This window comes from Prunus avium, chromosome 2 (assembly GCF_965620075.1).
Source record: "Prunus avium chromosome 2, drPruAviu1.hap1.1, whole genome shotgun sequence".
Lineage (NCBI taxonomy): Eukaryota > Viridiplantae > Streptophyta > Magnoliopsida > Rosales > Rosaceae > Prunus > Prunus avium.
In genome coordinates, this window is record NC_142285.1 from 34871263 (window position 1) to 34896389 (window position 25127).

The 25127-nt window shown below is 36.9% G+C and overlaps 5 protein-coding genes across 5 annotated transcripts; 1 reads left to right on the forward strand and 4 right to left on the reverse strand.

Moving 5' to 3' along the window:
- Positions 1 to 1266: 1266 nt before the first annotated feature.
- On the reverse strand, positions 1267 to 3093 carry LOC110751824 (Nuclear transport factor 2 (NTF2) family protein). Its single transcript, XM_021952346.2, has 5 exons — positions 2387 to 3093; positions 2117 to 2271; positions 1921 to 1987; positions 1762 to 1813; positions 1267 to 1674 (listed from the first exon to the last, which is right to left on the reverse strand). The coding sequence occupies exons 1-5, from the start codon at positions 2754 to 2756 to the stop codon at positions 1581 to 1583; spliced, it is 738 nt and encodes a 245-aa protein (XP_021808038.1). The 5' UTR covers positions 2757 to 3093; the 3' UTR covers positions 1267 to 1580.
- Positions 3094 to 3354: 261 nt separating this feature from the next.
- On the reverse strand, positions 3355 to 6775 carry LCBK2 (Diacylglycerol kinase family protein). Its single transcript, XM_021952345.2, has 12 exons — positions 6468 to 6775; positions 6283 to 6359; positions 5587 to 5640; positions 5429 to 5488; positions 5267 to 5344; positions 5056 to 5102; positions 4924 to 4964; positions 4623 to 4707; positions 4410 to 4524; positions 4172 to 4294; positions 3929 to 4029; positions 3355 to 3648 (listed from the first exon to the last, which is right to left on the reverse strand). The coding sequence occupies exons 1-12, from the start codon at positions 6649 to 6651 to the stop codon at positions 3519 to 3521; spliced, it is 1095 nt and encodes a 364-aa protein (XP_021808037.1). The 5' UTR covers positions 6652 to 6775; the 3' UTR covers positions 3355 to 3518.
- Positions 6776 to 7150: 375 nt separating this feature from the next.
- On the reverse strand, positions 7151 to 9081 carry LOC110751854 (Ribosomal L5P family protein). The gene is made up of 3 exons (XM_021952387.2): positions 8646 to 9081; positions 8071 to 8271; positions 7151 to 7599 (listed from the first exon to the last, which is right to left on the reverse strand). The coding sequence occupies exons 1-3, from the start codon at positions 8901 to 8903 to the stop codon at positions 7270 to 7272; spliced, it is 789 nt and encodes a 262-aa protein (XP_021808079.1). The 5' UTR covers positions 8904 to 9081; the 3' UTR covers positions 7151 to 7269.
- A 2713-nt stretch (positions 9082 to 11794) lies between these two features.
- Positions 11795 to 18566, forward strand: LOC110751841 (chorismate synthase). The gene is made up of 10 exons (XM_021952373.2): positions 11795 to 12810; positions 12939 to 13037; positions 13216 to 13418; positions 13735 to 13919; positions 14142 to 14250; positions 14403 to 14716; positions 15068 to 15493; positions 16031 to 16112; positions 16229 to 17860; positions 18233 to 18566. Exons 1-10 carry the CDS (start codon positions 12743 to 12745, stop codon positions 18391 to 18393), a joined length of 3279 nt encoding a protein of 1092 aa, XP_021808065.1. The 5' UTR covers positions 11795 to 12742; the 3' UTR covers positions 18394 to 18566.
- A 1133-nt stretch (positions 18567 to 19699) lies between these two features.
- LOC110751834 (protein REVEILLE 3) lies at positions 19700 to 24290 on the reverse strand. The gene is made up of 9 exons (XM_021952363.2): positions 23809 to 24290; positions 22825 to 22882; positions 22341 to 22464; positions 22081 to 22257; positions 21838 to 21966; positions 21451 to 21560; positions 21222 to 21281; positions 20285 to 20401; positions 19700 to 20166 (listed from the first exon to the last, which is right to left on the reverse strand). Exons 1-8 carry the CDS (start codon positions 24090 to 24092, stop codon positions 20294 to 20296), a joined length of 1050 nt encoding a protein of 349 aa, XP_021808055.1. The 5' UTR covers positions 24093 to 24290; the 3' UTR covers positions 19700 to 20166; positions 20285 to 20293.
- Between the last annotated feature and the right edge of the window lie 837 nt (positions 24291 to 25127).

Below are 25127 nucleotides of genomic sequence, written 5' to 3' on the forward strand. Positions count from 1 at the left end.
AGTTGTGTTCCATAAAAATAGAATCAATTATCTAAATTTTCTTTTAATTTTAAAATTTTTTAAATATGAAACAGTGTGAATTTACCATATTATCCTTATTTAATTAATAATTTCAATTCTTAATGTTTGCATTAATAAATGGTATTTTCTGGTATTTTGAATGTTTTATCATTTTCTATCTTTTGCTATATATATAGATGGATTATATTCTCATATTATTCATTTAAACAGTATGATTTAATCAATAGTTCATATTGTTTAGTAAAGAAATTGTACACATGGTGCATGTACACTCAAGATTTTATGTTCGAATCTCCTTCCCGAATATCAAAAAAATGTTCGTATTATTTATGAAACATTTTGGGCAAAGCCCAAAACTAAACTAAACAAAAACAAATATATCCCTTGAGAAGCCATTCAATAAATTATTCATTTATGTATGACCTATTCATTGTCTGATCTTTTTTCCTTGATCAGATTCATTGTCTGATCTTATGAATTTTTTTTTTGGTTTTTAATGAAGCATTTTTTTCCAACAAAAGAAGACTTTTTCCTCTGCAAAGAAAAACAGAACATAATTATGTTTACACACTTCTTTTTGTAAAGTTGTTGCATTGTATTTTATTTAGCATGCATGCACCGATGGGGTGGTAGTTATTTCCGAGAAGGTATACACCAATGGGCATTGATATAAAAGCTTATACTTGTTGGCATTTAAAAGGTTTTAAAAATTTTGAATTTTAAATGTTATTTTATTTTATTGATTGTGGGTTTATAAGATTTTAATTTTCAGTCTCTATTTTTATATTTAATAACTTAAATTTCAATGTGTCTGGATGTTACAAGCATTGGATGCCTATAAAAAGGCATTCCTCTTCACATTTGATATATACAACCACAACATGATTCTCTTTTCTCCTATGTTCATACTTTCTTTCTCTACTTTCGGTTATTATTTTTGGGTAATGGTTATGTGACTTGGAGCCATATATCTGATTGTGAATGTGATCATAGCGAACTTTTTTTTTTTTTTTTTTTGGGGTCAGAAAGTAAGATTTCATTAACAGGCCGAATCAGCCACTAAAACGAAACCAAACAAGGGAAAAAGTCCCACACTAGCAGGACGAGCAAAGAAACAAACTAAAAGCAAGCTGCAAGTAGCCATAACACAGACGTCGCAGAGCTGCTCTAAACGTCGCCACCTGCAAGAAGCCTCCATGCTAACCTAAGGGTGAGGGCTGGGTAAACCATCCTAATTCAGAATGTGCACCAGGGAAGAAACTTGTGTATTAAGGGTCGTATATTAGAGTCTTGCAAACTATCATTACATGCATGTTGTGAGGCTACAAAATAACCAATAATGCCTAATTAATGACAACCACCACATCCTTCACTAAATACAACTTGTTTTCCACATATACCATCAAACTGCTGATCATATAACTTTGGGAAAAATTAGGCATAACTTGCCAGTCATGACCTCCCTTTCCATGTTTGGAGTCTGATTCAATTCAACCTACTTTTCCAACAGTATATCTCTGAAACCAACAATTAGCTAATATTATTCACCAGCAAATTCTTCATCCACCTGTTTTCTTAAGCCAAAACCCTCTGCTTGGCTTTAGAATTTGCTTCAGTAAAACCATTTTGGGAACATTCCAATGCTCTACATGCCTGAAAATTTCCATAAAGGGCCAGTTAAGTGACAAGGTTGGAAACTAGGAAAGATAAGAAAAAGTGGCCTCATTGTAACAAAGTTACCTGCAAACCTTCCCAGAGAGTTCATCAAAATAATACTCTGTGTATCCACTTGCTGCAACATTTGGTTCAGAATTCAGATTAGAACAAGCGCTTTTTTTCTTGGTTTGTTAGCTCGCTGAATGGTTTTTGACCCCCTACAGGATAAAGCTAAAAGCATACCAGATAGAATGGGCTTCCAAGGGAATGACAAGATGCAACTAAATCTCCAGTGACCAATTCCTTTATCCTGCAACCAAAAGTTTGATGAAAACTTTATAAATATCTGTATATATGTGTATATGTGTATGTATATTATATACATATATAATGAGGAACACATGGAAGGAAATGTGGAATTTTTAAAGGGTGATGTTACCTCAAAATCTTCCCACTTCATGAGCTTCATATTGGACTTCATTAAAAGGGACCCAAAATTTGTGCAGTTCCTTTTGAAACGCTGAAGCCCTTTGAATGAACTTGCTGGATCAGCAAATTCACAATCCTCTTCATATGCATCAAGGGTAAGGTTCCCTAGTAATTAAAGGATGAAGATTGCCCACTAGTTAGCATAAACAAAAACAAACACTCATTTAAAAAGCACAAGAGAAAGAAGAGAGCAACAAAATTCAATTGGGTTCTCAGAAACCTGTGACAAAGTATGATCTTTCAAAGTCTTGTTTGATGGATTTTACTACCATGGCTCGATCAACTGCTCCTGACCCATCTCTTGCAAGCTCAAGAGCTGCAGTTTCAGGAGCTTCGGCTTTCGATGGTGGCCGGAAAAATGACGTGGCAATTCCCAGAAGCTCAGAGCTATACCAAGCCACCTTAAGCAGTGCCTTTTCAGGTTGGGATTGTTTATCAGTTGGTGAATCACTTGTTTGGTTTAACTTTTCTCCACTGCAACAAAATCTGTAGACACTGTATCGATGGTTTGGCTGGAAATTGACGTACTTCTTGTTGTGCAGGGAAGTGAGGTGGGGTGTAATGGAAGCATAGGAGAAAATATTTGCCATAGAGAGAGAGAGAGAGAGATGGTGGTTGGACTGAGTTTTGTGAAGTTTGTCTCAGAGTCTCACTTAAATATCTAAGGAACACGGTGAATGATAGCCATAAATAAATTGATGAATGTAGTTTCAGTCTTGTAGGCCCTTTAAAGCCAATTTTAACTTGCAACTACCAAACTGGTGACCACATCGACACGGACCTTAAATTTTTCATCACTGTAAGAAAATTTTACTGCAGTTGAAACGCCTCTCCTTTTCTAGAGAAACACAGTTTGCTCTTGCTGTGCTGCGTTTTCTATTCAGGCTACTTTTGCTCCTGCTGCAGTTACCAATAAAAGTTGATGCATTAAAAGAATGTCACAACTCCTCTCCCTCCAGATTGAGGGGGGATGATAAGCTAGGAGAACACCAAAATATTAGCAAAGCCGGAATACGGAACATTATGCCAGTAGGCAGCAAAACAGAGTGTAGTCTAACATACAACACACCAGCATACACCAGAACTGATGACATGTCAGCTGCTTTGGCGTGACTATCGGGGATTGTATGAATGTTAGAAGTTAGTGATCCGTTATGATGAGCTGCAATTCCATTACAGTTTGTGAGCTTCAGTAATGGTAGTCGCTTGTATGTATAAACTGTCTGTCTGATTACTTATTCAACAAAAAGGAATTTCCCGGTTCATTTCCTCTCTAGCATTAGAACTGATGCTTAGCTTTCTCTGCAAACTTTTAAATTTCTTCAATAGGACTACAAGTTCCAGGGTTCATGTCAACATATCATCTCGACTGCAGAAGGTAATATACAAAATTTCCTAGGCGGGAATCCTAAATGTTCACCATCAGATTGAACATAAATGCTTCCACTGCCTGAGACGTCTTCCACTTCAATAGAGTGCACACTGCAACAAGAACACAAATGTATAAAAGGAATCCAAAGACAAATCACTACATGTAATAGCTGCGGATGAATTGACTCAAGCAGCCAATTTAAATCATTTGAGTCCTGACGTCTTAAGCAATTCAAAACAGAAATCTACATGTATGCATCCTGATGTGATGAGTACCGTTGGTTACAAATAAAGAAACAGGGAAAATGTATGCGTGAGAAAAGAGAGAGAGAGGGAGAGAGAGCAAGGAACATAAACAGTATGTTATTGTATTCCACCTAACAAGACCTACCTTCTTGAAGATACATTTTTCACTGTTAGATGTGTCCCATTGTACAGCTTATGTAGCTTCAGAATAAAGTCATACCACTTGAAGTCCTGAAGAATCACAACCTGCCAAGAAAGTTTATAACAAAGATCAAACATACTGGGAAAACATTGCAGTATATAAAGTACCTTATATAAAATATGAAAAAAGTAAAAAGTAAAATTTGTGAATAATTAGGAAGGATATATGCAGAAAACACTAATCCACCTCAAAATTGCCGCTGTGAGGGTCAGCATTTGGTGTAATTTTCATGCCACCGCCAAAGAATTTTGCATTTCCGATGCAAAGGGCTGTTACTTGAGAGTATAGTTCCCACTCCCCTTCATTGACCTAAACTAAAAACACTCTATTAAGCTAAAAAAATGGTATGAGTGTCTGTATGGAAAATAAACACGCAAGCAATAGGCTACCGACTACTAGTGCACAATGCATTACAAATATTGACCTTGATTTTAAGGTCCTGATTACGGTGCCCAACAAAGGCTTTCAAAGCACCAATAACATAGCACAAGTTGCCAAATCTCTTGTATCTAGAAGCATAGTATCCTGCTTTTGCACTCCTGCAAAATATCCCCCCAAAAAATGGCAACAAGACTTTCTAAGATCAGCATGTACCTTTTTTGAAACTAAATTGTCAAATTTTCCAAGTTAACCTTACAAATGAATGTCAGCAACATTAACAAAGTAATGAGGTTCTCCATCTTCTCCACTAATAACACCAACATCTATCCGTGATCTCTGCCCTGCAAAAAACAATTATCCTTTTACCATATTATAAATGACAAACACAATATAAATATACAGAATTAGTAAGTGAAAGCTTTCCTTCGATCTTGATTCAAAGATGCACAATACAGAAGTGAGCAAAATTAGAAAGATAAAATAAATAAAGCCTAAGCAAGCCACAGAGAGAGAGAGAGAGAGAGAGAGAGAGAGAGAGAGAGAGAGAGAGAGAGAACCTTTGGCTATGCGGTCAATGGCTTCATGAGGATCATTTTTCCTAATAAAACAACAGACATTCAACCATTTAGAGCAAGTCTAAACTCAGAGAAATTTATGAAATGATACCAGATTGCAAAGCATGAACTAACCAGCCAAAAGTTCGGGCAAAATCAGACCCAGTCCCCAAAGGAATGAGCTGTAAAAAGCACAAAATAAGTTATGCATTCTCTTCAGAAATCCAAAGCATCAAAACCAGGTAGTTAAAGGATCAATTGAACATGTCGCAGATGAAGTTTCATTTACATACAACAATAAACAATTTGAAACTAAGATTACTAGACTCTCATGGTAATCACTTACACCGAGTGCAGTTGAATGGGTGACCTCTCTATCATGATTAGTAACAGGTTTTCCTGCCCAAAAGAATCCATTGACAACCTGCTTATTACAAGCCAATGTAGATGAGTGAGACTAGTTGACACAATCTTTCCACGAATTTTATAATCTCAGAGAAAGTTGAACCTCATGCAAAGTTCCATCTCCTCCCACCACTATTACAGCATCAGCACCCTCCCTTATAGCCTGCATACATACAAATGATAGAGCCCATTTTAAACCAATCTTCTATTCAAGAAACTGGATTTAGGTCAAGCTCAAATAATAAAAGTACCAAAGCCCACCTCTCTCGTTATGTCAATTGCATGAGAAGGACCTGATGTTAAAGATTCACATATCTGCCCATAACATAAACAAGTGAAAGTATATAAGTTTAGCAAGTGTGCCTCAATACAGAATCAAAACAGATGAAGCACAGGCTGCAAATGAATAATTGAATAGAGTGATATGGTCAATGTCACCTATTGAGTTAACAAAGACGCACACACACACGATCACCAAATTCACTACAAGAAAGAACCAAAAAGTAAAAAAATAAGACGAAGGGTTCTTCAACCCACAGAGCACTTGGGAGAACCATCAATAATGAACACCCTTTTATATGAAGGACAAAAATGAAAAATGATAACACAGAAAAATGCTTTACCAAAAAAAAAAGCCTTCAATTTCCTGGGCATACATGATTTATGGGTTCACACAATTCATATCACATAATCTAAAGAATGTTTTCCCTTCAAATTAAATAAGCATAATACCAGTTGATAAATAGATATTTCGTGGAAGAAATAAATCCCTAGTGATCTTACTGGTTGCCAAGGCACAAATACAACACAAGCAATGGATGTACAACCAACAGTAACAAAAAATTAGTGGGTGACAAGTTCCAACCTCCAACGAATTAGTTAATTAGAGTTGGATCACTGGGTCAAGCTCAAATACGCAATCACTAGGTCATAACCAAAGAGAGAAAAGAAACTCACATTGCAATCGGCACCAAGGCGAGACCTTAGATATGGCAGCAGCTTCTTCCACTCTTTACCTGTCCTCCCATTAGCACCTGTTCCAATTTCCCATTTCTCTAATCAACAAAACCCACTACACACAAAACCACAAAAACACAGAGAGAGAGAGAGAGAGAGAGAGAGAGAGAGAGAGAGAGAGAGACCGCTAGGATTGACGACGAAAACGAGGTCACGACGGCGAGATGAAGAAGACCCACTTCGAAGAATGGAGCGGTCAGCACATAGATCAGGAGCCTTGGGTAGCTCTGCTCTGACAGCCCATGGTTTCGCCATTGATACTCTCACCCCTGCTATTCCAGTTCCAAATGCTATCTGATTCATGCTCATCTCTTTTCTTCTTTTTTATGCTTTGGGTTTAATTATGCGGTTTCTCCGATTTGCAGGAAAAACAAAAACAGGGTTAAGTAGTTAATGAGATTTCTCACACAGGCGTAAATTTATGGTGGCAAATCTTCTCCTGTGCATCACACTATGTAGCAGTGTGAAACAGAGCAGTCATTTCTATTTATTTTCACTCTTTAGGAGATAATTTCTATTTTTTTTCTTTATTATTATTATTATTGCTAATATTTCATTGGGTTAGCAAATACTTCAATATTTCACACGTGACAAAAATATTTTGGTGGGAAGCTACGTCCTTATTAAAGATCGATATATTTTATCAGGATTTAGGAAAATGTTAAGTTTAAATCAGAATTATTTTATGATTGATAGTGACATAAATTATACTCTTTTAGTTTTGAGATTCTTTTTCTTTATTAACCACAATTTACGACACAATGGTTTGTTTTAAGCAATGGGCAACTAGCCATTTACAGCTGCAAAATTTACACAACAAGAATAAAGATGATATTCATTGAACATAGAGAACTGTTGTTGGTGGCTTTAACTTGGCAGGAATACAAAACAACAGCAAAATGTCATCCTCTCGAAACGGCAAAACCCTCATCTTCGTCCTCTTCCCTTTGAACTGAAATGGTGAGACTTGAGCTTCTTCTTGCGCACAGCACTAACAGGGCCGGTCTCTCTAAATGGCATCCCCATCAGAGCCAAAAGTGTCTGAGCTTCTTTATCTGTTTTAGCAGTTGTTTTAATGCAAACATCCATTCCCCTGCCCTTACCAAGATCAAACCGGATCTCCGGGAACACACTCTGTTCCTTAATGCCAACGGCATAATTCCCGTTTCCATCAAAACTATTTGGGTTTAGACCTTGGAAATCCCTTGTCCTAGGAAGTCCCAAGTTAATCAGCCGATCAAGGAATGAGTACATCACCTACAAAATAGAATAGTAAGCCTAGTGCATGAGATTGGATACATTTTTCAAAAGTATTGCCACGGGAAATACTGGTTCAAATCCTTTGAGCACATATAAGACCAACAATTGCACCGTAGTTCATTGCTCTTCAATCATAGGCACTCTTTGCCTTTGGTAACCTTATAGAAATGAAGAAGCTGCTCCTTTCTGGTTCCGTTATTAACGATATGTTACGCAATAGCAACAAGATATTAGTATTGTGTTTACCATCATAATGTAAAGAACTTCCAGATGGGCCTCCATGTGATTTATAGTGTTGTCTTAAATTTTCATTAACAAAATTTCAAATATTGAACGGGAGATGATAAGAAACCTGAATAATAGACATGCTCACAAGCAATAAAAAAGAATAAGTCTTGTTAGTACTTACGTAAACGAAATCAAGCAGAAAATAAGATTCACTATTAAGGGGGAAGGGAGCAAACTCACATTTCCTCTAAGTGTGACAGCAATCCCAAGTGGCTGGCCTTCCCTGATCTTGAAGGTAGCAAGGGAAACCTTTGCTCGTGTCTTTATGGGTCTCTGCCCAGTAATGAGCGCCAAGTCATTCATTGCTGCTTCCAATCCCTTAGCATTCTGTTGAGCGTCTCCAATACCGCAGTTCACAACAACCTTCTCAACCTTCGGAACCTGCCCAAGTTCCACATTGCAGAAATAACATAAATATAACACATTAGTAAAGCGCTGAACCTTGAAAACCGAAAAGATGTTTGGTTACCCTCTGAAAGCCGAAAATTTATAATCTAAAAACTCAAGTTCTCACCTAGTTCCTAAAATTAGGAGTAACAAAACAACACACTGAGACATTTTCCAACCAAAAAAAACAAACCCCATTTCGTTTTTTTAACAACCATTGCACGTAAAAATGCAAAACCAATATAATTCTAAATCAACCCAGATACATTGTCTAAAACCTGAAGAGACCCATATCCAGAAAATTAAAATTAACAAAAATAATGTTTAAAAAAATCAAAATCAAAATTAAAATGGTGGGTTTTGTTCACCTGGTGGATGTTCGTGTAGGAGAACTCTTCTTTGAGCTGAGGAACGATTCTTTCAAGGTAAGTGGTCTTGAGCCGACTGACCTTCTCTGCCTCTGACTTCTCCACCAGCACTACCGCCGAGGCCTTCACCGGCATCACCAATCCGCCCCCATTTCTAGGGTTTCCGTACGACAGGCGTAAAGGTGGAGGTGACACAACAACTGGGAATTGACCGTGAAACGACGACGTGGCAGAGCGTAAGAGCGAAGGGCAGGCCATTGCTATCTCCGTTCTTTCAGTGTCCGTGTGTTCTTTGAACGCAGACTCAGAGGGTAGGGGTTTAGGGTGCGAGGTGAGGAAAGGACCTCGTTTGGAACTTATTTACGATAGTGGCTGTAAGAGTGTTGAGTGAGGTGGTTTTTCTGTGAATTTGGGCAAGAGTGAGGGTGATTACTGGATTTGGCTTTCTGTGAATGAAATAGGATAAGGTAGGTACATTTAGAAGAAAACGATCAAGTATTATATGTTAGCCATGGCCAATGGTAAAACATTTGCAGCCCAAAATTATTAGCCTAACTTAGTGAGAAGTGGGTGTGGGTCTTTACATTTTCTATTTTGATCTCCAAGTTTAGGGTTTTCAATTTATTAGGGATAGATTTTAATTTTGATATGATTATAGATTCATATGAATGCGTTAAGTTCTTTTTGAGACATTATTGGATTGCATTCATAATTCAGCAAAAAAAACCTCTAGTCACAAAATGACCAATACAAACTAGTCAGCAAAGGCCATTACAGTTACAAAGAAATCTAACATTAACATTAAGACAATGGGCCTCCACAAATGAGTTTGAGAAAAAAAAAATTTCAAAAGAAGCTAACATAAGGATTAAAAGCATTTCTGTAACCCTTAAAAACCCAATTAGGCCCTGGATCACTTGGGATAGATGAGTATTTCATTCCAAAATTTCCATTATCTAGTATCTACAACTTTAATTCATTACATCACTATTTTATTGATTTTTTTTTCTTTCAATTTTAATGTTTCTTATAAAATCTCGCTGTTGTTGAACATATGTTAAAGGTTCTAGCCCCCTCTTTCTCAAAAAATACTCATAAAGATGTTTTCAATTTGAGGGGGGAGCCAGCCATTGTTCTTCCTCCCTTCTCCTCTTTTCTCTTCCTCCTATCTCCTATTTCCCCATTTTCAGAGATATAAGGATTCCCCTATTTGTCATCATTTTGTTATGATTTTCCTCCAATTATCACAAGGGGCTGTATCTCGACGTCGGATCTCCACCGGAATTTCGGCTTTGAATCTCCACCACCATCCTTTTGCAGTTTCTTTATGTTTGGAATAAGTCACATAGACTCTTTAGGTTATGTGTAGTTTTCACCTCTCATTTTGTGAGAGCTTTTCATCTCTCATTTGTGAGAGTTTTATTTGTATTTTTATGACTTGGTTTTTTCAAACTTTATCTCTTTTTAATTATTCTGAGTTTGCAATCTTAGTTGGGATGCCTATGCTAGAGTTTTTTTATCATGCGTGATCATTAGTGAAGCCGCACCAGATTGTCTTAATTTTGATGTTAGATCGCTACGTTATTGTAATGGCCCTTTGTGGCTAATAGCTTTTTTAGTTGAATTATGAATGCAATCCCATAATTTCTCAATAAGAAAAAACATATGATAAAGGTTGAACATACTTTCACTATCTTTAGTCGGCTTTGATAGTTGATATAGAAATTAAACACAATGTAATCTTCTACTTTCAATTTTATAAATCACTTTAGCAATTAGAGTATTTCAGTTCTGCAATTTGATGAATATATTGTCCATATATCAATTGGTCACCTTGTGTTTTTGTAGTTCATAATATCAACAAAGTAGAGGATTCATACACTCATAAGTTTGATTTTGAGTAATATTAAGAATTTTTTATTTTTATAATTGTTGTCTATAAGATTTAAACTTAAAATTTATTCCAATGTAGTGGACACTAGATGTCACTATACTAAATGGTTGACAATTAAAGCTAGATATGAACGTAAGAAGAATGCTACTTACCTTCTCATATGATTTTATTTATTTATTTTTAAATGTGATGTAATCTTTATAAAAATAAAAATAAAACTATTTAGTCAAATAGAGTACATAGACCATACAGATTTTTTTAAATTATTCACTCCCAAACGAGCCCGTAGTCTTTACACACACAAAAAAACTATTTAGTCAAATAGACATAGCTAGCTAGGGGCAGGGTCTTGTCGGACATTTTCTTTTTCGGGCCAAGTTGAGCTTTGAAAAGGATCGACCCAAGCCCGCCCATTGAGCCACCTGCAGGCTGCCCATTACGTTTTTTTTTCCTTATATTGCCTTGCCTTGTTTCCATTCCAAACATTTAAGTAAATATCTTATCGTTTTACCTTAATTTATTTGTATATTACTCAATCTACTTAAGTTTACAATGTAAATAAGGAAGTACTCTCCATTTGGATTTAATTAAAAATATTAGAAAATCAAATTCCCAACAAATCAAAAAATGAAAATCCAATTTTAGTATAAGATACAGTTTATACCAATATTGATTCCTCAATAAGTCAATGTATAATTTATACTAAAATCTCATAAAATTGTGTTTGCTTATTTAATATGTAAGGAATATAAACCGCCAAAAATATCATTAAAAATATTATTAGTATTTCAAAAGTCTATTATTCATACTTAGTCTACATATCATAGTTGAGAAACGATTTTCTCTCCAAATTTAACTAAATCCAATTCAATCCGTTTGAAAATCTTGGATTCGTTCATGATCACCTAATTGTTATGATACAAGTTCACAAACAGTTAAATATTGAAACTATCACAATATTCACAATATTATTTAAATTGTTAAATAATTTTCAATTCGATCGATTTAAGATCTATAAAACTATCATAACATATGAAAAAGAAAGGAAAAAATGCAAAAGGAAAATGCGAGGGAAGGTAGAGCTAGCTAAAGAGGTGAAAGCAATGTATCCATGTATCAATCTAAAATCTGGTATATTAAAACAAACAAAAAAACAAAAAGAGAGAGAGAGAGAGAGAGAGAGAGAGAGAGAGAGAGCGTGCGGTCACGAGTAAAAGAAGCGCGTCACATGTATTTCATAATATTTATCAGCGATGTGAAGGTGAAGGTGGTCTTTTCCGCAACAGGAGACCCTTCGCTTTGCCTCTCTCTCTTTCTCTCTCTAAACAACTCTCTCGCGCTCTGAATCTCCCACTAATATTCTCTCTCATCTCGATCGAAAGGAGAACAAAGCAGAAATCAAACCCTAATTTTTCAGTGAATCTGTCTCCTCGCTCTCTGTCTCCCTCGCTCTCTGTCTGTCCCTTTCTTTTCATTTGGATCCCGGTAGTTCCTCCATAATAATACCTTAGGTTTGTAAGATCTTAAAAATATATATTTTGAAGGCAAAGAAACCCTAGGCCTGTTGCTCATCTGATGCTTATACCAACCAAAATTTGAGGATTTTTTTGATAAAAATTTCTTGAAATCCACGCAAGGTTCGAGTTTGGATTTGCAGAATAGGTTGATCACACTAGTATGTGTATATATTTGTGCTTCGGTGTTTTTGAATTGGACAAAGATTGATTAGGGGGAGTTTTGGTGGTTTTTGGAATATTGGATGTATTGGATATTGTTCTAGATTGAGCTGGATCAGAGAATGGATTTGCTCTATTTTAGGGTCTAGTGGCAGTGGCTTAGACTTTTTTTTGGCTGATTTGTATTGCTCGGGAGTTGAGAAATTGGATTTGGGATTTGGTAATGGGTGATGCCTGAGCTGGGCTTACTAATTTGCTTGCACTGAATTTTATAACCTTGTGTATCAAATTGACTTTCTGGGTTAGAATTGGTGTAGCAATTAGGCAATTAGTGGATGTATTAAATTGAAGCTTCCTGCGGAGGTAGGAAACCCTTGTGTTGATTTGGATGTTGATATGGTTTTTGGGCTTTGCCTTTTGAGCTTGGAGTCGTGACTGTTGATTGAAGAGTGGTTGTTTTTACGGTTGGGAGGACACTCTGATTAGCTTGTAGTTGGGATATACTGTTTGCATCGACTATTTGCAGAATGAGCTTAGAGAATGAAGACACACACTCACCAGATCAGCCTACTGAAACGGATAACGAAATTCAAAAGTAATAAATTTGTCTTTGGCACTTCTGGTTTTACTAATTGATGTAGTTCTTCTTGTATATCTATTCATGAATTTTTCATTCCTTTGTCATTAGTGAACTATAACAATATTGTTCCTCTTATGATCCAGGAAGTCGAAAATATCATTTACGAGAGAATTCCTACTGTCGTTTTGTGAATTAGATAGCTGCAAGAAGTTGCCAAGTGGGTTCGACCAGTCAATCATAAGGTGATACGCCTCTTTTGATTGGTTCAGTTGTTAGCTTGTATTTCTTAAATTATTTTTGTATTATAGATGCCTGGTTTAGCTGTTTGGTTGGTTACTAATACTGCTTTACTCGTATATCATATTAAGCCTTGTTCATTATGTATGATTTTAGTTTAAGTTATTTTCCTTTTTAAATCAGTGAGTTCGAGGATGCTTTCAAAGATCGGCAAAGGATATCTGGTGGTTTGTCATCACATAGTTTCAGGCGAAATGAGTATGGTTCGTCCCCACCCACGAGAGGGGATGTAGCTGGTTATTCAAGGGCAATCCCTGGAAGGTGGGAAAGTCGTTCAACTGGACGGAGTGATAAAGATAGCGACTCGCAATCTGATAGGGATTCAGGTAAAGTTTTAGATTACTCATATTGGTATTTGATAGAGGAATTTTGACGTCCAGTTGTGGATTGATATGGATTTCTCTTCTCTGTAGAACTACAAATGTATTTAAAATATGTTCATTTCCTGTCTTGAAACAATCAAGAAATTTATTTCTGATTGAAATATGTTTTGTCTTCATTCTGTGTCATGCTCATTTCGGTGGCAATATCATCATTTATTCCACCCCTGTAGTGCTGATATCAGACTAGACTATTTCTCTACAAAAATCAATTCTGAACTTTTGTATTTCTGCCCTGTTGAATTACTGTATTGATATACAGATTCTGGAAGGCATTATGGGAAGCGGTCTTGGCAGGTTCCTGAGCATGATGGACTACTCGGAAGTGGTTCCTTTCCAAGACCTGCTGGGTTTACTGCAGGGATATCAGCCCCAAAAGTTCGACCTAATGATGCGTACCAGCTCAATAGAACCAACGAGCCATATCATCCTCCCCGCCCGTACAAGGCAAGCCTTTTACTTATTTGTGGCTCGAACATGTTTTTGCAAACAATTTTCAGAAGCGTAATGCCTGCGGTAGTGGATTTAAGTATCCACCACTTTTAAAATGCTGCTGTATAGTTTTATCTATCTTTTTCTTTTTCATAAGATAGTTTTTCTCTTGAAGAACAGTATAATGCGAATTAAAAGCCTCCTAGTTATTCTTCATTAACTTACTATAATTTGTAGGCAGCACCTCACTCACGGAGGGAGATGACTGACTCATTGAATGATGAAACGTTTGGTTCATCTGAGGTTACAAGTGAGGATAAAGCAGAAGAGGAAAGAAAGAGAAGAGGTACTTGCTCTTGTCATTGAGGTTGCTTGGTAGAAGAAGTGATTTTTACTTTTCTTCTGTTCTTATTAGTCTTTCATATGTCTCTAGTATGGGTCAGTATGTTTTTTCTGTCAGTTAAATGCAAGTTTGAAATTTGATGAATTTCCTCTCAGCTTCGTTTGAATTGATGAGAAAAGAACAGCACAAAGCATTTCAAGAAAAGCAGAAGCTGAAGCCAGAGAAGAACAAAGGTGATTTTGACTTTGCCACACTGTTGGATGATTCCAAAGATGAGAAGAGACTTTTGCATAGAAGCAGTGAAATAGAGGAGCCTCTTATACCACCAGCTTCAAATAATGATGCTGAAAAGTCTACTTTTCTCTTGCAAACTCCTGCACCCAGGCCTCTTGTACCCCCAGGTTTTGCAAGCACAGTCTTGGAAAGAAATCTTGGAGCAAAGTCCTTGAGCCATCCCCATGAAGTGGAGGTAACCATTGTGCATAACATTAATGGAGGTGGTGATTTCAAGGATTACATAGGTCATGTTATCTATTGAATTAAAATGATAACAATCTTGCTAGAAGTGCCAAGAGATATTAGGTTGAGGAATGCCGAAGCATTTTGTTGTCACTTGCATGTGATGTTGAGCTAATATTTGAAAATTTGTCTATGTTTTTTTTATGTAGATTAATTTTGCTGATCAGTGCATCATGTAGTTTATAGTGCTGATAAATTACCATTTAATAATGCCAACCCAAGATTGAATCTTCCTAATATTTGCATGCTCCTTCAGTTGGGTTCCGTTATGAATAGAATATCTGTTGCTTCGTTGTGATAGGTTGGGAGTTCTGAACTTGATGAAAATATTTTGCATGCCAAAAGTAAACTTGTTTTAAATGGGAATTCTGATAATCAAGTGGAGAAACAATCAACTGAACAAATGGTGTTGGGCAAGCAGCAACATGGAAGTGCAAGTACTCATGCCTCGGTTGATAGCATGAGTGAGAAGAATCCAAATTTGTCACCACCCCAAGGTGCCTATAATAAGATGATCGGCATTGATAGTCAAATATACGATACATCGAATACATCGCAAGCTTTAGAAGCCTCCAAAAATAGTGAAGTGATTGATCTCAATGGTGAAAAGCTGGCCGGGAATAAGATTGTTGGTGAATCCAATGAAGGTCATTCTACATCAATACTGGAAAAGCTCTTTAGCAGTGCTGGAGCATTAAATGGTGTTGCCTCCTCTAAGATAAGTGAGGTAATTGTGGTGTCCAATGGTGTTTCTTTTTGTATTTACAGATTTTCCATAAATACTTGCAAAGATTACTACTCAGGACGAGTTTCAAGTTCACAAAGGTGTTGATTTGTTCTGAGTTTTTATGACCATAAAGTCATACCATGATGTGATCCCCCTGAACCCAGTATCTATCTTGCATCTGTGCAAGCATTTAACATGCTATTACTGTACTGAGACCTGCTATTGATAGGGTCCGTTAGAATTTTGTTTAGCAAAGAAGTTTTCCATTTTGGCGTTCTTAGGGTCCAATTTAGGTCCAGGTGAGTTTTTTTGTTTTTTAGTTGCAAGCATCCATCTGCCTGTTCTCTGTCGCATCACTTTTCCTTGGTTAAGTTGAAGGGCCCTCACATCACTTTTAACTGTGCAATTCATGGCTTTACATCCATCTGATGCTTATTGGCATATGTGTCAGTGTTTGTGTTTTTTTCCTCATTTAAATGAAAACAAAGTCATTAGCTTGAATCACAGGTCTCATTTATATCTTTTGTGCTTCTTTAGCATCATGATAGTAAAGCAGATGAGACATGGAGCCCTGACACTGTCCAGTCTTCCAAGTTTGCTCATTGGTTTCATGAAGAAGGTCTGCTTCCATTGATCTTTTGGAGTTTAAAGTTCAAAATGCTTTCCAACATCAATTGTTTATACTTGGAATGGGAAATGTACATCTGAGCTCTAATTAGTTCAATCTTACTGCAGAAAAGAAATCTGGTGATGATCTCGCATCTGGAAGGCGAAATGACTTACTTTCATTGATCGTTGGTGGTGAAAAAGGTGGACCCCACATTTCTGATGGGATACATGATCACAGTCTTCCTACTTTTTCTTCCCAAAACTCTGAACCGGCAGACAGGCTTATGACATCAGATTTAGTATCTCCAACAGTTGGTAACACCGAGCAACCATTTAAAAAAAATAAACCAGAGGCAGTTTCGGCAGTCCTTACTTGTGAAGACCTTGAACAATCGATTCTGTCTGAAATTAGTGAAAGTGGTCCAAAGTTGCAGCCCCCTGTTCAAAGGTGGGCTTTACCTGGTAAAAAGTCTGAGCAGCTGAAAGCTAATGTTGATAATCATGCATCCCAGCACCTACTTTCACTGTTGCAGAAGGGAACAGGCTTGAAAGATATAGAACCATCCCCTAATCAAGAAACAACATTTTTTGAAAAATTACATGACATTGAAGGAACAACTATTGGCAGTGCAGTTCACAGTTCAAAAGAGGACAATTCTGAAAATGCTTCTGATTCAGGGAAGAGTCTGACTCTTGAAACACTCTTTGGAACTGCTTTTATGAAAGAGTTACAATCAGTTGGAGCTCCGGTTTCTGTTAAAAGGGGCCCAATTGGGTCTGCAAGGGTAGATGTTGTGGAGCCTCAGGGGTTACCTTTTCCCGTGATAGATAACAGTCTTCTTCCATCTGCAACTGAAATTGGACCGAACACAACTAGCCATAGTAGTAATGACTTGACAGCACATAGAAGGAAGCAAACAAAATCAGATAAGATTGAAGAGCGGTGGCTAGGCTTTGACAACCCTCAAATTGAACTAGGTTCATCACAGGTCGGAATGGACTTGGGGTCTAAGATTGGTGTCTTTGATGGGCCTGCTGATTTTCGACTTCCCGAAGAGGATAGCTTGATTACAGTCAGTGAACCATTGAACATCCAAAATTTTATGTCTTCTGGGAATCTAGTGAAAAACAAATTGTTCTCCTCCCCAAACACACAAGTTGACATTGCTGAAAAATTGGCAGCTATGAATTCGGCCTTTAAAGATGAAAGAAATATCATGGTAAGCCAAGAAGGTCCGCCTTTTCTTCGTGGTCCTTATGATATGAGAGAGCCTGATCTCCCATATCAGAACCTTCATGTTCAGCCATCTTCTCAACAGCTCCATCATCCTCAGTTGAATCATGGGGGGCCATTGTTCCATCAATTAGATTCTCATCCCGCTAATATCAATTCTCAGATGAATTTTATGGCGCCAGAGGGCATTATCCGAAGTGATCCTCCACCAAATCATCAATTTCATGCAAATATGGTTCGTCCACCTTTTCATCATGCAAACGCCGGGCAATCTGGGTTTGATGCTCACGCCCATCACCCTATGTTGCAACAGATGCACCTACCAGGCAACTTTCCTCCACCTCACCTGCTACAAGGATTATCCAACGCTCAACCCCTGCCTCCTCATCCCAACCGGGGTGCACCTCCTCCTGCTCATCCAAGCAGTCAGGTGAACAGTTTTATGCAAGAAATGAACCCAATGCCAGGTTTTCCTTATGGTCCCCGGCAGCCCAACTTTGGTGGCCATGGAATGCCGTCGCCCGGTAAAGCACTTTTCTTTGCATCTGTTGTTAGTACATCTGGTTGATTTTATTGCGTCTGCATGATACTCTGAATTTTTATGCTAATGCATCCATTAAGTGGTTTGTGACAGATATTGTGCACGTTTACTTGTATTTCTCCTCTCAAAGCCCAAAATTTCTGACAATATATTTTTAGCCCTTTCATATTCAGCCTTCTTAAACGGCCAAAAATTGCATAAGTAAATTTTCTTGTTTTCTTCTATATAGTTCAACATCGATTGAAATCTTCTTTCCTTTGCTGGAATTTCAGTTTTATGCTTTATAGACATTGAACAAGCTATACTATATTTTGGAAATTGCATGTGGTATATACTGACGTTCTTTAAAATTCAGCTCCTGATATTGCTGGTGGAAGCAACCATCCAGAGGTACTCCAAAGGCTCATGGAGATGGACTTAAGGTCAAATTCGAAACAGATTCGCCCATTTGCTGCTGGTGGACATACTCAAGGGATGTACGGACATGAACTTGACATGGGTTTCGGGTATAGGTAGTTTACTCAGATGTTTGAACTTGTGCATATCTCAATGTATTGAGAGTCTCGTGGCCAGATGTGCAATTCAAGGGACGGGCGATGTGTTTAATATATTGCTTCTTTCAAATGGGATCTTGAGGCTAGTGTAATTAATGGATTTTTCTTGCAATTAGCATTTCACTTGGCAATTAATTTGATTGCACTTATACTTACTTGAAAGAGGAAAGTAGGAATCGTGAAAGTCAGAAATTGGGAGTGTGAGGATATGGGATCAACTACTCCCCTAATCAATCTAAACTAATTTTGGATTCGTGTTTTTATTTTTATGTATTAGTAAACACATGGTAAATCATGAATTAGAATAATTCTAGTATCCGTTAGTTAATAAACACATAGGAAATAGGAAATCAGAAAATAGAATGATTTCAATACCCATAAGCATATCAGGAGTTTGATGCTCTAAGAGATGAATGCCCGATTCTGTATACTTTTCTATCCTCCAGGGCTTGTCGCAGCTTGCAATTGGAATGATACCCCAAATAATGACAAGATTGGATTGGAATAAAACCTCTCAAAATGTCCGGATAAGGTCCCAAGAACAAAAGGAATTTCCAGAAGATGAATAAAAGATAAAACCCCATTCATAGTGAGAGCATGCAAGGCACTTAAGTGGATTGAAACTGTAGTTGAAATTACGACCCATATTAATGATTCCTAATTGACTTGCCTTCAAAATAAGTTAAATACCTAGGGGTGTATTCAATAAGATTTCAGAGGATTTTGAAAGACTTTTATTAAGTGACAGATTTCATGGATTTCTATAGACTCCTGTAGATTCCACATGGACTTTGGAGACTCCTACACACTTTCATGAATTTGTAGACTTTTTATTACAAAGTACAAACTTTGATGAATTTTTTCAACGTATGAGGTGTTATGATTGCGGTGGTGGTGGTGGGGAGGGGAAGGGGGTATTGGTGGGTTGGATGGGTGGGTCACCATGGAAATATTTGAAATCCACCAAAATATCATGGGGAAGGCTAGGATTGTTTTCGCTTGAAATCCCCTCTAAAGTCCACCAAATTCTATCACTTCATGCATGTCCATCAAAGAACAATGAATTTTTAATACAGCCAGATTTTGTAGGAGTGATTAAATACACTCAGATTTTTATACTCTTTTGAAATATTGATTGAATACCCTTGGATTTTTTTAATAAACCCGTAGCGCAATTTACAACCTGTCATGCACATTTGAAAGTGAACCATCTGGTCAGAAAACAAGATGATCCTAAACAAAGTGCATATGCAAGAAATATTGAAGTGTTATGAGCTCTAAAACAAAATTTGATTTAAGCGCAGAAAGCTCTACGAGGAACACCCAAAAGGCGAGAACTTTTGGTTAAGGAACCGTTTGGAATGGTTGACGAGGAACAGGAACCATACAGGTAGCAGATTTCTCTTATTGGTACCATTTTGAGCTCCTACTTTTATTTCACATTATGTAAAAACAAAAAACAAAAAACAAATATTACAACCATATACTCGAAACTCTATACAAGACAGCCTCCGGGACAAACATTGAAGTCGACTGTACCATCCCACATTCCTTGATGACAAGGTTCAAAGTATGGTGTGCACACAAAACTGGGGTTGGTCCTTCGACAAGCTACATAGTAACTGATATATTCTCGAAAACTCGTCACTGCGCATTCTACATATATACAAAGCCTCTCTGCACTATAACAACTGTTAGTGAACTTGGTCGCTCAGCACTCCTGCCCTGGAATCCACTGTTAAGAGTTCAACAATGGGTAGATATTAGTTGCTAATATCGAGGAGTTGAAAAGTTCCATTTGCCTTCTCTATCTTTTCAGAAATAAAAACAAAAAGAGAGGAAATTCCATTTACCTTCATTTCCTAAGCAGATAGGATGGCATTCTCTGATTTACCAATGCAAGAAAAGTTGCAATTGCTATCAGATTTAGCTTTCTCAGAGTCGGCATCATATGATGAAAGTAGTCTTCTCTGTGTAGACAGAGAGCCGTTAATATGCAAATCATAATATAAATTTAGTAAAATCTAATATGTTTGCTAGGAAAGACGCTAATTCTAAAGTGAAGAGTGAAAAGCATTGACATGACTCGTTCCATAAGGCTCAAAGACAAGCAAAGCATAGAAAAGTTTGTCCCAAGCTAGAAGAAACTCAAGCAGTTTTTCAGATGAATAGAACATACATTCTTAAACACATCTTCTTATGCAACAAAATGGATGTAACAGTCTCGTATAATCATTTTACAAATTCAACCAAGTAGATGATTGACTTGTGTGGCAACCAGCTTGCCAATTGTAAGTAGGGAGCAATAGGCAATAGCTATTGTGAACAAAAGCATAATGTTTAAGCTTTATAGTTGGATCAGCAATCAATAAATAAATTTCACATTTCAAATAGGAGACTTCTGTGTGATGCTAGATGCACAAGATATGGGCAGAAATTCTTCAACAACTACTTTGTTCTCATCAGAGACATCCATTCCTCGTACTCTGAAGCTCCATGATGAAATAATACCAATAAACTATTACCATGTAGAGTCAGCACGAACCTAACCTATCTGTGAGCTAAATAGAATTTGCCAGGTTATCTTAATGAAGTAGACTGTTAGGTGTAATAGTGCATTATTGAAAGTTCAGTTTAGTAGCTACCAAACACAAAGGAAAATGTTATCATGAGATGCAAGGAGTATGCTCCACTCACTCATGCCAAAGTTTTAAAACCATAGAAGACAAACAATTAGAATGTTGCGTCTGTCAAGAAAGAAATGCTTTAGCCGAGAAAGAGAAAACTTACATGATCCTCAAATTCGGGACTTGTCAAATTAAGGGAGAGGTTCCGCATCAGCAAAAGTACCTGGGAAGGATCCAAATAACACTCTTGAGTAAATCAGCACCTTCCTTAGCAGTTAGAGCAAGACCAGACAACTCTTCTAAAACTAGAGTCTAAATGCGAACTCTTTCAATGACATGAATGGCCAAATAAATAAATAAAATTGGTTACAAAGATTTTAAAATCAACTTACTGTTTCCAAATTTATGGGGTCTAATTCTTTCAATCTCTCCAAATGACTAGTCGCATTGGGGTCAAACACACTGCCGATAAATTTGTACACCTGAGCAAAATCTGGCAAAACTGCACATACAGGAACTAAATTTAATACCAATATAATTGAAACAAATGTCATGGACAGCTGATGAACATTGCAATACCAGAGAAGAATCTACAACTGATTATGAGTTTCATGCAAGCAACATCTTACTGTATGAAACTGGCTAAGGATAGAATGTAGATGTCAAAGGCTACACTCTAATATCACCTCCTTAAGCAGTTGATATAATTTTAACAAGAATAAAACTTCTTAATTCAAACATAACAAAGACATTTTTAAAAAAAGAGAGAGAATTTAAACCTCTATGCGGCTGGTCAGGATCTGCTCGATCAACTTTCTCACTCATTTGCCAAGTTGTTGGGTTGCTTTCATTACTACTACTGTAGCAAGAGTTATGTGCAACAGTTGGCCCTGCTAACCTTCCATCGTCTAATAAATAACACGAAAATAAATAAATCATATTTTAACAAAATAGAGGAACAACTCATTATGGTTAAATCAATCAAGAATAAGTCACAAAGACAAGGCAGGAAAAGCTGAAACCTTTAGTTATTTGCGACACATTGACTGGAGGCACAGAATTATAACTCCACGAAGATAAAGTTGCACTGGTAACTGGAGTTCCAAGCGCAAATGAAGAATCTGGCTGGTAAACATATCCATGTTCAAGCAAAGCAGATGAAGATTGAAACTGCCCAGCAACTTGAGATACAACTGCAGCTGCAAGAAATTAACTTATGAACAAGAATTCTTTTAAAACCATAAGAAAAATTTCCAATAAAACAATGGTTGACTATGCTTACCACTTTTTGGAGCCTTTTGTGGGTATGGATGAGTCGCTTTCCTCTTAGGTCGAGGTGGAGGTACATGTTCACTTGTCCCTTTCTTCTGAACCTTTAAAAAGTACTTCTGTGCATGACTACGTATCTGACAGGAATATCACTTACCTTTAGTACAGTGAAGACATGTATATCATATATGAATTGAAATGGAGCCAAAAGAAATTTGATAAGACCAAGTCACCAAGCAGATAAAGGGCCTAATAAAGGTAAGTGATATATATGATCACTTATAGATGCTATAACCATGAATTTTTAAGAGGCATTCTTGCAGAACCCTACAAAATGTTTTGATATTCTTCCAGTATCCATATGACTCTTTCCTATACACCCGAAAAAGACAATGAAAAAACCTCATAACAAAAAAAAAGGTATTATATTTATCCTACGTTTTTGTTCATTTTCTATCTGCAAATACATGATAAGTTTGACTGCAATAAGTAGTCACCTGGATAACCGTTTTTGAGCCAACAAAAGCTTCAATCTTCTTCCAGTCACGATCAAATCTAAGTTGAGCCAAGTAAACAAAAATAAGAATGAAACATAAACAAGGACGAATTTTTTTGAAAAGAAAATATAAACAAGGAGGAATGACTTGCATGAAAAGAATTAAACATACATTCAAGTTTTCTACTCTCATCTTTTTTTTTTTTGGGCGACCTACAGAGGCAAGTCCTGCTATTCTACTCTCATCTTTTTTTTTTTGGGTTTCTTTTCCCTCACCACTTTTGTATCTCAATTTTTTTGGATACCAAACCAAGTAAAGCACCTAGTACTACCAAAAAATTGGTATCGAGAATGAAATTCCAAAATCAAAGAAATGTTCAAGATTTGAAACTTGTATAAAATAAATTCATCACTTAAATGAACCTAATCCGATCAATTGGATCAACTAAACCGATATATTAATTTCAAATACGGCCTAAGGTACAAAACAACATTCACAATATACAAGGTCTCATTTCTCTTATACTTGAAAGTTGCTACCCCACTAGTCCAAAACCCAAAAAACTCACCCCTCGGTACAAACTTTTAACTCCAACTTAGCCAAATTAATATATTTAGCGTAAATTGACTAGTAAAACCCACCAAATTATCTATATTTATAAGTACCAAATATCCAAAAACCGAATGACCCACAATAAACTCCAATTCTCTACTTGGTTAGTAAGAAATGCAAGAAAAAAGAAATAATCCATTACCCAAAAAACAAAAAAAACCATTCCAAACCCCAATCGTTCAGTCATTTAATTTGAAAACAAAGCTTTTCCATTTAATTCTTAAATTGCGAAACAAAATATAAAAAAACCAAGCTTTTACATATATTTTCCATACCCTGTCCCTAATTTTCTTGAGCAACAAAACAGAGCCCAAATTCGTAAAACATAAACCCAAAAAACAACAGTAATAACATAAAATTGAGCTGGCTTACAGCTGAAGAGCTTCGAGAAACTTGTCGTGCTCTTGCTCCGTCCAGCTCTCTCTGGACTTGGTAATCGTATACGGTTTCCGGATCTTCTTGCTTTGATCCTCCGCCAGCAACGACGTGGCGTTGGTGGGCGTGGACGACGCAGTACAAGCCGTCGTACTGGTCGCGGCCGAAGCTGTAGTAGCAGTTGCTGTCGGCGGTGGGATAGAATTGAGACCCGGAAGGCCCATATTCATGGGATCGAACAAGTAAAAACCTTGAGCTGGGTTTGGGTTCACAGACACCATAAGCTACAAGAAGCGGCCTATAATCTCAGAGCTTCAACCTTCAAAGCTGTTAACTTTGTAAAAAAACCACACAAAGTGAAGGCGTTTTTCTCTGATTTCTGAAATGTGGGTTTTTTGTTGCTTGACAGTTTGGTTTGTGCTGGTGTTTTCGTTTTGGTAGGAAAATGTGGTGTAGAAATGAAACCGCCTTTGGCAGTTCCATTCCACCCTATTTAAGTATTTATTTATAAAAAAGAAGGTCACTTTCAGTCCTTGTAATTTGATGATTTCTCCATTTTGGTCCACGTAATTTTAATTTTGACAATTTAAAGATACGTCTCAATTTTGGTTTAATCCTAAACAAGTAAAAGAATCATACCTAAATTTCCATCACGAAATTTAACAGGAATTTGAACGTGTCCTTCAATCGCGATATACATCAAATTACAAGAGTTAAATTGCCATAATTAAAACCTTAAAGCCTTAGGTGACAAAATTTAATTACCATATCAAAATTATCAGTATATTGTTATATTTTTATATCTATTCTATTTTAGCTGTAATATGAATACATTTTTGTTAATTTAGGTAGGGACACTAAAAATATTACCTACGACCGCACACGTGGCGACATTTCGATACGGTATCAGACTATGTGCTGGGCAATGGGCATACGGGAAGGGGCACGTGGCAAGTGCCAACGCCGTATAATATTAAATTCCTCAAGTTTTTAGCTACGTGGGACAATCCAATTGGTCAGAGTTTAAGGGCATGGCCAAAGTCCCTTTATTTTTTTCTCTGGTAAGTGACATGAGCAAGAGTCCCTCTCCCCCAAGGTGGCCCAACACTGTCCAACTTTGTCATTGTTCTTGACGGTTGTCAAGTATGAGGAAAAGTCTTGTCTTGATCTTCTTTCTTTTCTTTCTTTTCATTATTTTCTTTAAGTTTTTTCATTCATTACAATTCCATTTGAAAATGGATAGACCTCTAACTTCACAGACAACCCATACCAAAACTCTAACCCCAATTTAGGAGCATACCCTTATTTTGAGACAA

Bases quoted from the DNA above. Each gene is read 5' to 3' on its own strand.
- LOC110751834 (XM_021952363.2), bottom strand. From the start codon at position 24,092: ATGGTGTCTGTGAACCCAAACCCAGCTCAAGGTTTTTACTTGTTCGAT. The intron at 22,465-22,824 runs GTGACTACTTAT...TATTCCTGTCAG, and splicing joins GCTCAAAAACGGTTATCCAG to ATACGTAGTCATGCACAGAA. The intron at 21,967-22,080 runs GTTTCAGCTTTT...GTTATTTATTAG, and splicing joins TGTGTCGCAAATAACTAAAG to ACGATGGAAGGTTAGCAGGG.
- LOC110751854 (XM_021952387.2), bottom strand. From the start codon at position 8,903: ATGGCCTGCCCTTCGCTCTTACGCTCTGCCACGTCGTCGTTTCACGGT. The intron at 8,272-8,645 runs GTGAACAAAACC...GAACTTGGGCAG, and splicing joins CCTACACGAACATCCACCAG to GTTCCGAAGGTTGAGAAGGT. The intron at 7,600-8,070 runs GTGAGTTTGCTC...TCTATTTTGTAG, and splicing joins CTGTCACACTTAGAGGAAAT to GTGATGTACTCATTCCTTGA.
- LOC110751824 (XM_021952346.2), bottom strand. From the start codon at position 2,756: ATGGCAAATATTTTCTCCTATGCTTCCATTACACCCCACCTCACTTCC. The intron at 1,814-1,920 runs GTATGCTTTTAG...CAAATGTTGCAG, and splicing joins TTGGAAGCCCATTCTATCTG to CAAGTGGATACACAGAGTAT. The intron at 1,675-1,761 runs GTAACTTTGTTA...GGAAATTTTCAG, and splicing joins CTCTCTGGGAAGGTTTGCAG to GCATGTAGAGCATTGGAATG.
- LCBK2 (XM_021952345.2), bottom strand. From the start codon at position 6,651: ATGAGCATGAATCAGATAGCATTTGGAACTGGAATAGCAGGGGTGAGA. The intron at 6,360-6,467 runs GTCTCTCTCTCT...AAATTGGAACAG, and splicing joins TTTCGTCGTCAATCCTAGCG to GTGCTAATGGGAGGACAGGT. The intron at 5,489-5,586 runs GTGGGCTTTGGT...GTATGTATGCAG, and splicing joins CAATTGACATAACGAGAGAG to GCTATAAGGGAGGGTGCTGA.
- LOC110751841 (XM_021952373.2), top strand. From the start codon at position 12,743: ATGAGCTTAGAGAATGAAGACACACACTCACCAGATCAGCCTACTGAA. The intron at 13,920-14,141 runs GCAAGCCTTTTA...TATAATTTGTAG, and splicing joins ATCCTCCCCGCCCGTACAAG to GCAGCACCTCACTCACGGAG. The intron at 17,861-18,232 runs GTAAAGCACTTT...TTTAAAATTCAG, and splicing joins CCATGGAATGCCGTCGCCCG to CTCCTGATATTGCTGGTGGA.